This window comes from Colletes latitarsis, chromosome 6 (genome assembly GCF_051014445.1).
Source record: "Colletes latitarsis isolate SP2378_abdomen chromosome 6, iyColLati1, whole genome shotgun sequence".
Taxonomy (NCBI): domain Eukaryota; kingdom Metazoa; phylum Arthropoda; class Insecta; order Hymenoptera; family Colletidae; genus Colletes; species Colletes latitarsis.
Genome location: NC_135139.1, coordinates 27115708 through 27128890, shown reverse-complemented (window position 1 = coordinate 27128890; position 13183 = coordinate 27115708). Strand labels below are relative to the sequence as shown.

General features: G+C 29.6%; 3 protein-coding genes across 7 annotated transcripts; 1 reads left to right on the top strand and 2 right to left on the bottom strand.

Annotated features, from left to right (window-relative positions):
* Positions 1-385: 385 nt before the first annotated feature.
* On the top strand, positions 386-13008 carry LOC143342500 (eukaryotic translation initiation factor 2-alpha kinase). 5 transcript variants are annotated; one of them, XR_013079815.1, is made up of 15 exons: positions 386-723; positions 1186-1312; positions 1815-1989; positions 2531-2684; positions 3083-3257; positions 3336-3594; positions 3930-4112; positions 4221-4401; positions 4464-4569; positions 4902-5113; positions 5373-6105; positions 6179-6526; positions 6616-6851; positions 10628-10774; positions 10864-11339. XR_013079815.1 is itself a non-coding variant. In XM_076766460.1 (14 exons), the coding sequence occupies exons 1-13, from the start codon at positions 596-598 to the stop codon at positions 6826-6828; spliced, it is 2994 nt and encodes a 997-aa protein (XP_076622575.1). In that variant the 5' UTR covers positions 386-595; the 3' UTR covers positions 6829-6851; positions 12510-13008. The 5 variants fall into 5 exon arrangements, 4 of the variants coding, with proteins under 4 accessions (XP_076622575.1, XP_076622574.1, XP_076622573.1 ...); XM_076766460.1 differs by lacking the exons at positions 10628-10774; positions 10864-11339 and adding an exon at positions 12510-13008; XM_076766459.1 differs by lacking the exon at positions 10628-10774.
* On the bottom strand, positions 7047-8745 carry LOC143342859 (uncharacterized). Its single transcript, XM_076767144.1, has 3 exons — positions 8463-8745; positions 8273-8387; positions 7047-8185 (listed from the first exon to the last, which is right to left on the bottom strand). Exons 1-3 carry the CDS (start codon positions 8743-8745, stop codon positions 8041-8043), a joined length of 543 nt encoding a protein of 180 aa, XP_076623259.1. The 3' UTR covers positions 7047-8040.
* Positions 9067-12754, bottom strand: LOC143342858 (uncharacterized; the record flags this gene model as incomplete). The annotated part of the gene is made up of 13 exons (XM_076767143.1): positions 9067-9281; positions 9355-9505; positions 9565-9885; positions 10012-10158; positions 10232-10438; positions 10503-10762; positions 10828-10998; positions 11106-11270; positions 11333-11512; positions 11585-11636; positions 11722-11725; positions 11801-11888; positions 12496-12754. Coding segments are annotated over 13 exons (2166 nt in total), but the record flags the coding sequence as incomplete, so codon positions are not given.
* Positions 13009-13183: the final 175 nt, after the last annotated feature.

Below are 13183 nucleotides of genomic sequence, written 5' to 3'. Positions count from 1 at the left end.
TTATGTATATCTGACGACAATTTATTCCCATAACAGCTGATAATTTCAATTCATTTACAATTACTCTACTTCTTACGTTTAATTTTTAACATATGTTGCACGAAACTAATATTCGGTAAAATTATATAAAAATTATATAACTTAAATAATACGATGGAAAGTCAAAACGTTATCTAATTCTAAGCTATACGATTATTTCGATAGAACCATATAATCCGTTGAAAAAGGAAAAACCGTATATATCAATAACAATTTACTATTAATTTAAAAGAAGTTACGACTTTTCGAATAGAATTAGTAATATCGTTGCACGTCAATTACAAAATGTTTGTACTGTGTAACAAATTATAGTAGTAGGTAGCTTCAAACGAGTAATTAATTGTTTCGTGCGTGACTATAGTGTTCATGAGATGGCGCTGGAATTTATGTTTATTACAATTTATCAGAGTTTACCATGGTTCATCGGTGTACACCGAATAACCAGTATTTATCGTATTTTAATCGAATATCACGATAAAATTTCGTGTCAGTTATTTTACGGAAATATCCAACCAAAATGCGGTATTTAAGCAATCGATCGTTTCGTATGTAGAAAATGTCTGACATACATTTACAGAAACGAATATGGTTTCATTTGTTATGTATAATTTTGTTCGTATTTCCGCTGGTTGACAACAATGATACAAATCAGTTGATATCTTGCGAACGGAAACCAACACGCAGGTAATTAATTGAAAACATGTACACGTCGAATATTTACAATACATTTGATCATCGATACTTTAGCTTGACACATTTTGTTTATTATCATATCCTATACTTCGACTTAGTAAATTCTTAATTTTATTAATACTTGGCGAAAGTTCATCGTTGTGTGTAGCTCTATAATTTTCCACTAAGAAATGTTTATAGATATTCGTGTAGAAAGAATGCAACGATCGGAATAAAGAGAAAGCTTCTAATGTTAAACAAATTATATAACATGAATGTGTTTCGTTATTGTTAAAAGTAAGTTTTTTAAATAACGTTTAAAAAGCCAAGATCTTACAAATGCAATGATCTTCAAGTTATTTATCTTTCTTTATTATTTATTTTTTCTAAATGTTACATTTGCACGAATCAATCTGTACGTAAAATGTATTATTTTCAGTTTTCTGAACCACATTATTTTATGGTTTCTTCCAGTTTATTATTCGTGAGTACGTTAGATGGAAAAATATCTGCTCTAGATGCAAATGATCTAGGAAAAAAGCAATGGACCTTGGATTTGAACGGAGGACCTATGTTATCGTCAAATATTCATCATACAGAAGTATAAAAACATTAAATACATTCTATGAATTTAATATTAAGTAGTTCCATAAGTTCATGTTGCTTATTCTACTATTATTTAGAATGGTATTTTAAACCTTCCTGTAGATGTTATGAAAAAATGTAATCACCTTCTTGTTCTGCAACTATTCCTACTTTTTTTAGTAAAGACATTACGTATCGCTGTAAAATTTTCATGGTTTGTCATTAATATAGTTTTCTAGATGATTTTTTATAGAGTCAATATTTTATACATATAATATTTACTAGTACATAATTTTCTATACATTATAATACATTAATAATTGAATTCTTGTAATATTTAAAAATATATATAATAATTATATACAAAATCAGTGCATGACAGTATATTTTTTTTTCATTTTATAAGATATGATGTTTCAATTTCAAGTTCATTTTTTTCAATTAAAAAAATTATATTGTATTAAACACATACAACTAATATAAATCATTTTTTCTGTTTCACTTATAAATCTTTGTAGCTTAATGATGATGGACAGTGGGTTCGTTTGATACCATCGTTAAAAGGTGGATTATATAAATTTGATGGTGAAAATTTAGAAGCAATACCAATATCTGCGGTACAGTTGTTACATTCGTCCTTTCGTTACTCCGAGGATTTAGTATTTTCTGGTGGCAGAGAAGTGAATTCATATGGTAAATATTTTGAAACATGTATTACAAATTTTTCTTACGAAGCATTTCATTGATTTATACAACAAACGAGCATAACCAAATCAATAACCACATATTTTCTAAAAAGTATCATCTATCTTTGGTAAACAATAGACAATGAGATGAATAAATATAATTAATAGATTGTTAGCAGTCACGAAAGCTATGCACAACTCAACTTTGTGCCATGCTGAAAGAAATCTACAGACTATATTCTAGCGAAATGTTTACATAGGAAGGTCATAGATTCTAGAATTCAGCATAGTTTGAGCATATTTTATTCAAATAAATTTTTCGACATGTTTTCAATCTAACGATAGTGTAGAATTACTTATTTTACGGACAATAATAATGATTACAATTCTCTAAACATCAAATTTTGTTATGCTATTATTAACATTTTGTAGAAAGTATGCCAAGGCATATTGATATTTAATAATAATTTTCGTAAAACGTATTATCGATTCAGTTAAGCCCCTCGTTGTATATAGTTATACAAATAATAAATGTTTTTCTGTAATAGGCGTTTCAAGTGCAACAGGAAAAGTATTATATGAATGTGGAATTAATGGTTGTACTAACACAAATGGAGATTCATACATTGAACAAGACGTGATTATTATTCAACGATATCAACAGACAGTAAGAGCCGTTGAACCTCGTACTGGTATTGAAAGGTATTCATCTTGTTGGGTTAGTGAACAAGTAATGTCAGAATTTTCAGTAAGAGAATAGTAGATTTCCAAAAATTTTTAAAGAAATATTATTGTTGTGTATTTCACGTCGATGTTATGTACAAAAACTCGTGCCTAACTCATGAAATAAACGAAAAAACAGTAACAATAACTTTTACTACATTAAAAAATACATCAACAAACATAATAATTTATTTTTTAAATTAGTAATTGAGGTGTCAACTTTCAGAACATGTATACATTTTATTGGGAGCAATTCTTTTTATGAAAAAACTAAAGAATATCATTTACTGCAAATATCTAATATTACATATCAACCAACTTAATAGAATACAGCTAATAAGATAGATTTTATATTAATAGAACATATATTTAAATAGATGGAACTTCAGTGTTGGGCAGCATGATTTAGTATCCATTTCTAATTCTAATATTTATTGTCAAAATGATAAGGAAGCTCATACTCTAGATATTGAAATTAAAGTTGTCGTACCTGATGGTTTAATCTGGGCTATCAATAGAAACAATCCTGAAATAAAATTATGGCAGTATAAGGTTAGTTCTAACGAAATATAGAAATAATATAAAATTTCCAAGCTTTATACGAAATTATCTGCATTTGTATTTTGTTAGTTTAATTCTCCGATCGTTACCATATGGCGTGAAGATGCAAGCAATAGTAACGAAAACAACAATCTGAAGGAAATTAATTTATTTGATAGTATGGAATGGTCATGGGGAACAGAATTTTCAACTAGCCCGAGTATTTATTTGGGTGTACACGACAGGCAATTATATGTACAAGAAAATGCAAAACTGTACAAATCATTAGAAGTATTACCAACACACACGCAACATTTAACGTATCCATGGCAGCCACATCTTGCTATTGGTATAAAAGTTTCTTTTATCATTAAAAGAAATTATAAATATTTACAGTGATGAGTAAAAGTGAAAACAAACTTTATAAAATTTTCAAAAATATTAACACCGATTTAGATAGAAAGGACAGAATATTATAATACTAGTATGCCAACATCGTTCGGGGAGCGGCCAACACTATTGATACATTTTGCAGATTTTCACGTATCATTTAATTATCTATACTACAATGTTGCAGTTCCAAAATATAATATTTTTACGAAAATGTATAAAGTGTCTTCAGTTTTGCTTATCGATATATTTCATTCTTTATAAGAAAGTATATTAAAACACAAAATATTTCAGGTAATACAATTGTAAAGGCTCTTCCAGGTCCAGAAAGCAATAATAATAATAATAATAGTAATAATAATAATAATGATGATGATGATGATGATGATGATGATGATGATAATGCTTTGCTTAAAGTAAATGATACACAAGGTCCTGTTGCATTGTCAGTTTTGTATAATTCGGAATATATAAACGGTATAAAAATCTCAAAACAAAATATAATAGCAAAAATGAAATATTTAAAATTGTTTGTTTCAATATATATGTATGTTTAAGTTTTTTTTTTTTTTTTTTTTTATACAGGAAATGGATTTTACCTGTATTCACAATCTCAGTTACAAGCCGATAACGACAAACAATGTAATCGTACTAATATAAATTCGATGCTCATCGCGGAAGAGAAAAAGTTGTTTATATCAAATAATACTCTTGAAGACGATGACACACCTGTTCAAATAATAATTGTTTCATTATGGTATTGGTGGTACGTAAAATTAAGACAAGACACATATTGCTAACTTTCAATAGAATATTATTTTTTAACAGGAAAGAAGTTTTAATTATTTCAATTACCACCGCGATTCTACTTAATTTCGTGTTAACGCAACGTCTATTAAATGCTACTACAGTCGTTAAAGATGCAGTACTTCCGGTACAGTATATTACAGTTATTTTTAATATAGCAGAATAAAACTACAACAGGATTCTATAGTTGTACCTTTGGAGATTTTTATGATATTTGAAGGGATAAATCTGGTGATTGAACGATGACATTGCAAAAAACTTTTTTCAAAGAAACGTATTGGGTGAGTGCATAAAACACTTGATCCATTAGTGTTTCATTGGAGCAAAATAAACTAGAAAATATTATTATTTGTTCTGCGGATTCATCCTTTCAAATATCCAAATTTTCGAGGGTATAGTCGTAGAATCTCCTTATCGGATGCATTCAAATGACAACTACTTGTTTTTTAATGTTTTTAGCCTTTAATAGTGGAGAGGCACATTGAGACAAATAAAACTAGTTTTCGAATAATCAATGATAAAGAAAGCATCGATAATTTTAAATCACGTTATCTCACAGATTTTGAGCCAGTAGACTGTTTAGGAAAAGGAGGCTACGGTGTTGTTTTCGAAGCAAAGAATAAAATAGACGATTGTAATTACGCTATTAAAAGGATTGCTTTACCAAATAGGTACGTTAAATATTTTAATAAATTTAGTATTTAGAAAATTGTAAGTGTTCTTGCTTTCCGTAAAAATTTATAAATGCTCATAATTTTAATTTCATTTGTTTATTTAATTGATTTCGTTTGTTACCATAAATGAAACAAGTTGTAGTGCGTATTGTAATACATGTCGCTATAACGGCGTTAGTGGAGTGCAAAGAGCAAAATAGACGTGAAATAAGAGTCTCTAATTTAAAGTTTCTTAATTACTTTGTTCGATTCACAGTCAATCATCGAGAGAGCGTGTAATGCGAGAAGTAAAAGCATTAGCCAAATTGGATCATCAAAATATTGTAAGATATTTCAATGCATGGTTGGAATGTCCGCCTGCAGGCTGGCAAGAGAAACATGATCCGCAATGGATAAACAAATTAATATTACCAACAAATCTTACATCTCATGCTGAAGCGAAAGTTAATCATTTCGTTTGCATAAATGTTTCTCAAACCGATCAGTCGTCAGTTGAGAGTGCTTGTGAAGCTTACGATGCATTGCATAATTCCGACTTGGACGAAGACTCCTTAGTTGTTTTTGAAAAATCCCATTCGACTTATCTAAACAAAGATGTAATCGATATTAGTAATTACAGTACTGAAAGTTCGAATTTATCACGTTCGAATAATGTAACCGGAAAAGTATTATCTAAAATCGACGACCGTACAGGCTCCGATAGCATCGTGTTCAAAGACACGAACAGTAATAAGCATTCGGAAAAAGACGAAAATAGGAAACGTCAGAGATCATTTTCCTTAGATTTGAATAATAAATCAACAAATACGCGCAAGTCGCCGAAAATGTTCCTTTACATACAGATGCAACTGTGCCAAAGGCTAAGTCTTAGGGATTGGCTGAAAAACCAATCGGTACAAGATTATCGACATGTATTAAATATATTTCAACAAATTGTCGAAGCTGTGGAGTATGTTCATTTGCAAGGGCTTATTCATCGTGATTTGAAGGTAATATTTGAAATTACAATAATATTATACATTGTAAAATTAAAAGTTTTCATTTCTCATATGTAATTTTCAGCCTTCAAACATATTCTTTTCTTTCGATAATAAGATAAAAGTTGGTGATTTTGGTCTTGTAACCGCAATGACGGAAGGGTATGATGAAACTCATACTCCCCCTTCGCAAAACGAAAACATTACTCTAAAGAACAGTTTGCACACTGCGTACGTGGGCACTCATCTTTATATGTCCCCTGAGCAAATTAAAGGGCAATGCTACAATTACAAAGTTGATATTTATTCCTTAGGAATAATTTTGTTTGAACTTCTTATTCCATTTGTTACTGAAATGGAGAGAATAACTACCCTCATAAATTTGAGGAAGTCGTTGTTTCCAAAAGATTTTGATACTAATCATCCAGCGGAGGTAAGAACACAACAACGTGTATCTATTTTTTTTAACAAAAACTATTTGCTTCAGTGTTGTTTTAATTAAATTAATTACAATATTTTTAGTATAATTTATTAAAAATGATGTTGGACGAAAATCCTAGCAATAGACCTACGACTTTAGGTATTAAGGCAAGAGCACCGTTAATAAATTATGAAATAGCCAATGGATTGAGCATTAATGAAGATTCAAAATGGCACTTTGAACTTCCTCAATTAACGAGACATTCCTCTATGACTAATACTAGTAGCAGTGAATCTTGGGAAAATATTACTTGAGTAATTATACTCCTATAATTGATGTAAGTATCGCAAGAGATGCAGAAATACATTCTATTATTTATTTCATTCATTTACTATTTTATAAATTTGAACGCTATATCGATGAAAATACTTGCTCAACGGGTTTTGCACCTCAAATTCAATTCTTGGAAATCAAGTTTATCTAAAAAATTGTAGTTCCTTAAACATTTGTAATAAAAAAAAATGAATATAAATTTATTGTTAAAATATTCCAAATTTAATAAGATCACATATTTCAAATCCAAGAAATGAATTTGTTTTGCAAGTGTGAATTCAATTTACAAAAAATTGAATTTGAAGTGCAAAATCTGTGTATTTCATTATGAAACAGCATTTATTCCGAATTACTAAACAATAAATGATCCAGAAATGGTATATAAATTGTGTTTCAGTAAAGTTTTGTTGACTATATGTATCTTTATAAATCATAATTACTAACGTGTAAGTGACAAGTCAGATACTTTATAATTTATTAAATGATCGACTCCCATAATGTAGAATCTTATGTTGTATTGCATCCAAGTGTAAATACAAACTGCCATCGATATTTGTATAAATATATATTTTTTAAATTTTAATTCGTGTAATCTTAAATATTTTTCTACTAAAAATGATATTATTTCAAAATGTTAATGCTATTTTTTAAGTATATCGTTAAGCATTATAGTTTTATTGTTACAATTCGTAATGAATATAAATCTATTTCTTCAAAAAGAGTAAAGAAATATACATATTTTACTGAAACTATTAAGAGTATTTTCATTTTCATTATACGATTACACTGGTTAGCAAATTGTAAACAGTAGTTCGTATTTTTTACAATTAAGCTATATTCCTATTTACTTACGTTTTAAAAATATAACATTTCGAAACATTGAAACATGAAATTGTATGAATTTTTATGACTTTGTTAACTCACCATAGATTATAATCTACTAAAACTGTAGATCGAGTAAAAAGCTATTAGATGTAAAATGTAAACTCGGAAAAATGACCCTTTTACAGGTATTGTACAATTTCCAATCTTAGTTTGTGCTTTAGAAAAATTAGAGACAATGTTTTAATTTAATTTTCCCAGTAATTTTAATTTGACCAGTATTAGTACTAAATTTCTATATTTAAGGGGTTTATTGGATTAAAATTATTTTTTTATAACATTGTCTCCCGTTCCTTATATTCTTTAAAAGGTCAATTATCTTCTGTAACTCCTGATGCAATTTCGTTTGCAGCTTGTTGACTACCAAGTAAAACTATTCCATTCTTAGACTGAACAAAATTTATAATCGAAGTAGAATCATTATTAAATATTTGTGGAAGTCTATAAAAGCCATGTCTGAAAAATAACCATACAATCTAATTTAGCGATATATAAATTATTGTTTTTTTTCCTCTAAAAGATAATATTTTTATTATACTATACCCATTTCGGACATCTTGTAATATCTCCAATAGACACCAAATTATCATAATTATAAAGCATGCAATTGCGACTTGACAAATAAAACACCATTCTTTCCACAATATATTTTCCGATTCTAAAAACAAATACTTAATTTTTTTTACAGAATCTAATAAAACAAGACGTGCTAGAATAAATGAAATTGTATAACCTTTACTTCTATCTATTACAGTAATTCCAAAAGTGAAGAGAGCTTGACCAACATCTTTGAATGATTTATTTCTATAGCGGTGAATATAGCATGAATAAAAATTTTCTATCTCGTCGCGGGTCGTGTAACTTGCAATACTAATAGTACTAACGCGACCATCGTCCTTCACATTAAACAAGTCACTACTCGTTAAAGAATAAATAATTGTAAAAAATATCGAATGCACAGAATGTGCCTCTATAACCGTTTTAAAGATACAATGTTCTCCAATTACGTGGGACATCCTGTATACAGGATACAGCATATAATAACTTCAATCACCAGAATCATCTTCATTATGTTTAGATGTACTTATAAAAAAAACATTAATAAGAATTGTTGTTTTACTTTTTTATATCACGTCGAATAGCCTTGTATTATAGGTATTTGTAGTAATCTAAATATTCATTCACTTCTCTGCTAGGAACAAACAAGTATAGTATATTATTTGAAAAATAGAGATGATTGAAATTTCCGAAAACCATCCACCTACGACAAAATTATTATTGGAATGTTACAACATCCTCTGTATCATGTAACTTTTATCGATCAAATTTGTCGTGTCTCTAAAAATAATGAAGTTAATTAAAATGATCAAAGTTATTATCCCAACTTTAATTTACTTCTTTTCATAGGATAGCAATATTTTATCCATTAATAACCACGTAACGTAGGTTCTCCTAGAAAATATAAGGACTCCATTTTCATGAGGAATTTTATCATAAAAACACGATATCTTGAGCTCTTGACCTAATAATAATGATACTTCTTCGTAGTAATCTAAAATGACTAATAAAATTATCTTTTCACATATGTTAAACATAATATTCGATAATGTATTCATAATTACAACCAGATAAGCTAATAGTGTGGCTCGCAAATCGTTTGCTCATTGTATCTAAAGCTGGTAACGATAAAAGATCAATATGATTTCCATCTATATTAAGATATCCAAGAGTAAAACTCATTTGTGGTATGTCTGCACATTTGGGACACATCTTCTCCTATTCCAAAGAACATGATCACAAATACGTAAAACGTTAATCTTCTACATGTTATTTACTTTCATTTCATCGCGTATAGCCCCTATGATTAGATTGGTTGCAGTTGTAATCACTTTTTCTGAAATCGACGGTACGTATCTCTTCTCATTTCCATTTACTTGCATGTACAAATTTTTGCCATCTTGAACTATTACTACTTCAAACCATTCTCCTACTGAAATATGCTCTATACTTTCAGCTGCAACATGAATTGCTCCCTGATGAAATCCAAGCTTTATTTTTCCCTCTTCTAATAGCAGTAGAATATACTTATTTAAAGCATCATCTGGTATAATTGCTACAACACCGTTTATATTTTCTGCTTTCATTGCCATTGTGATCTAAATTATAATTGTGCAATGAGTTTATTATAATGAAATCACAAATAAAATAATTGTAAAACAATATAAAAGTATTGTCACTTAAGGTAGGCTTCACAGGGTTCGCTTGAACAAAAGTGTTCTTACTTGCCAAAATTCCATGTTCTTTGGACATGGTGCAGCAACTGATTCTGTAAGGCCAATATAAATGAAACCTTCTTCGTCATCCCCCATTAAATATTGCATGTTACTACTGCTAAAAGGAACGTTTGCATGCTTTTCATCATATTTATCCTAAATGATATTTTGTGTTTTAAAACTATTGATTGTTTTAAGTCAAGTAGTCGTCCTAATTAACGAGCGAAACCTTTGGTACACGAAGTTGAATGGATGCAAAATTAATGGTTATTTTCTGAATTTGGCCTCGAAATCCTTCTCCGACTTTCATCATGTGATCAAAATTATATGATATTGGAGTGCACGAAAACGTAGAAGTTTTACGAAAACCGCCATTAACACTCAGTATACCGTGCATTCCATATATTGCAACTAATATCATATGCCATTGTCCAATCTAAATTAAATCAACTTGTTTCGAATATTAAATATTAACATTTAAAAAACAAATGTTATTTTACTTCAAGTTTATCTTCATGAACTAGACCCAATGTACAGCCAGAAATTTCAGATAGGAGTACAATTTTTCCATTTCGTAATGATAGTTTTACAAAATCGCACATCGATCCGTTGCAATTATTTTCAGTTCGATAAATAAGTACTCCGAACGGCCTCAATGGTAAAAATCTCAAATACATATGAAGCAAGCGCGAAGATCTTCCATTTATATTATAAAGAAGACTACTTTCTTCTGTAAAGTGTGCAACTTCGTGCGATTTAACTTTTAAATAAGGTGAAATTAAAACAATGATAATAACGATCATGCTAATGAAATCTCTGATATACCTGTACATGGTTTACTAAAGCATTGACGAACTTCAGAAGCAGAACCAGAACACGACATGCCGCTACCACTCGGGGAAGGATTGCTACACATTCTGTTCCTCAACTGTGTGCCTATACCACAACTTGAAGAACAGGATGTCCAAACTGTCCATGGGGACCACATTCCATTTACTAATAGAAAGTTATAAACAATCATATTTCATATTTTATATATAGATTTAACAAGCAGAATAAATATTGCGGTGGTGCACGCACAAATAGGAATTAAGTTTATTTACTTGAACAATTATTAATTGTGCAACTTTTCACATCCCTAGTAGAACCTTCGCATGAAGTTTCCTGTGCATTTTGCATCTTCGAACACGAACGTTTTCTCATTTGAATACCGCTACCACATTGTACGCTACACGAGCTCCATTTGCTCCAATTAGCCCAAGTTCCCACTATCAAAAATATTGATACACTATGGAATACACATATGTATAACAGAATTCATTAAATATACTTGAGTGCTTCTTGCAGTTGAATCCTATGCAGTCTTTCATTTCCAATGCTGAATCATCGCACATTAATTCAGGATGCGAAGGTATAGGACTATTACAAATTCGTGTACGATATTTTTTACCTCTGCCGCAAACAGCACTACACATCGACCATGCTCCCCAATTGCTCCAACCTCCGTGACCTATTAAATACGTATATACCTATACCTATTAAATAAATATATATATATATATACATATATATGCTTGCTTACTTGGACATCCAACGTCATACTTAATGCAATTCATAGCATTCCAATAATACATCTTTGCAGAAAGACATTGTCAACTTCTTTGATCAATAATTCAAAAGTCAGAAATAGATAAAGAATATATTTGTTTTATATCATACCGCACTGCCACTAAGAATCTTCTTTACAAGAAAAAATGAACAGTCGACAGAAAAACACAATTCGATCAGAGCAGGTAACTTTCTATGAATCTGCTTGATAATTTTCATCTCCTCTTTCCGTATAGGATGATTATCAGCAACATTTTCATAATCACTCATCGTGCATCCTAAACAGAACCATATTTAAATAAATTATTTATAATATTAAATAAAAAAATTAAACCTATATAGAGATATCTCTCTTACAACACACTCTTGTGCTAAAATGGTTCCAAATTTAGAAATATCCCTGTACAAAACATTTTTAATAATTTTAAATACAAACATCATTGTTTAATGTTTCAACGCGTTGTCTCAAATTTACCTATGGAATTTAAAAACCAAGATTAAAAACACTAAATAGGAATTCTTCACTTCAGCCATTACATCAGGGAATTCTAGCTACATTTAAAAGTTGTTACATTAAACACTCTTTCCAATGGCATTATAAACGTTATGACGTTATAAAAGCATCAACAATAAATGTCTGAAAACAGAATTAAAGTAATTCTAGAACTTGTTAACTTTCCCTAGAAGGGAAAGGTTTTGATGATATGAATACTGAAGATATCTTAAAACTATTAGCATAAACTTGACCGAACAATTGGAACTTTACGTTTTAAATGCAAATCCTTATTGATTTGATCATTTATTCAGAGTAAAAAAAAAAGGGTATGTCTATTAAGAAATTTATAATATTACATCAATCTGTATTCTTTTGGTCAAAAACTGTACCAGTTATTCGACAGGTTTCAGTTTGATAATTTGGACCAATGCAAGGACCACCGGTTTTAGATGGTAATGGGTTACTGCAAGTACGATGTCTGGTCCTTTTGCCTTTAAACCCACATTTTCCAAAACAGGATCCCCATGGGCTCCAAGAAGTCCAGCCACCATCGACAGGACACAAATTATCATTTTTTAATCCAAGGTCACAATAAAGATTTTGCACAGCATTCGATATGTCGCCTAAAATAACGCAATTAAAAATATGTTAAATCATTAAAGTGCATTGCATTTTCCTACCAGTATAAACGAGGGAAATTAATGAACCAAAAAATATTAAAAGATACATCATCGTCGATTAAACGTAGCATAAAATAAATGAACGTGAAATCAACTTTTCGGCGTGTTCAATGTAAATAATATCTTTTGTGTTTTACGTATAAATCGGAAAGCATTATTTGATAGTTTATTAATAGTTGTAATTAATTGTATTTTACGTCTGACCAGAGTTAGGTAATATTTAAATAAAATATGCTCAACTCTACGTTTGACTCGATTTGTTTTATAAAGTCAAATCATTCTCCTCTTATAACTGCTTCAAATATTATTCGAATCTACTTACTATCTAATTAAGTTCTTGGAAAGGTGGGGAAAAATGTAAATAAAAAGCATGGAAAACATTGGAAAATTGAACTTT

What these genes read in the sequence shown, in the direction of transcription:
- LOC143342500 (XM_076766460.1), top strand. Translation starts at nt 596, where the DNA reads ATGTCTGACATACATTTACAGAAACGAATATGGTTTCATTTGTTATGT. An exon ending in GAACGGAAACCAACACGCAG is followed by an intron (nt 724 to 1,185) that starts GTAATTAATTGA and finishes GGTTTCTTCCAG; the next exon opens with TTTATTATTCGTGAGTACGT. An exon ending in TAAAATTATGGCAGTATAAG is followed by an intron (nt 3,258 to 3,335) that starts GTTAGTTCTAAC and finishes GTATTTTGTTAG; the next exon opens with TTTAATTCTCCGATCGTTAC.
- LOC143342859 (XM_076767144.1), bottom strand. Translation starts at nt 8,745, where the DNA reads ATGTCCCACGTAATTGGAGAACATTGTATCTTTAAAACGGTTATAGAG. An exon ending in TGTAATAGATAGAAGTAAAG is followed by an intron (nt 8,388 to 8,462) that starts GTTATACAATTT and finishes ATTTGTTTTTAG; the next exon opens with AATCGGAAAATATATTGTGG. An exon ending in TTACAAGATGTCCGAAATGG is followed by an intron (nt 8,186 to 8,272) that starts GTATAGTATAAT and finishes GTTATTTTTCAG; the next exon opens with ACATGGCTTTTATAGACTTC.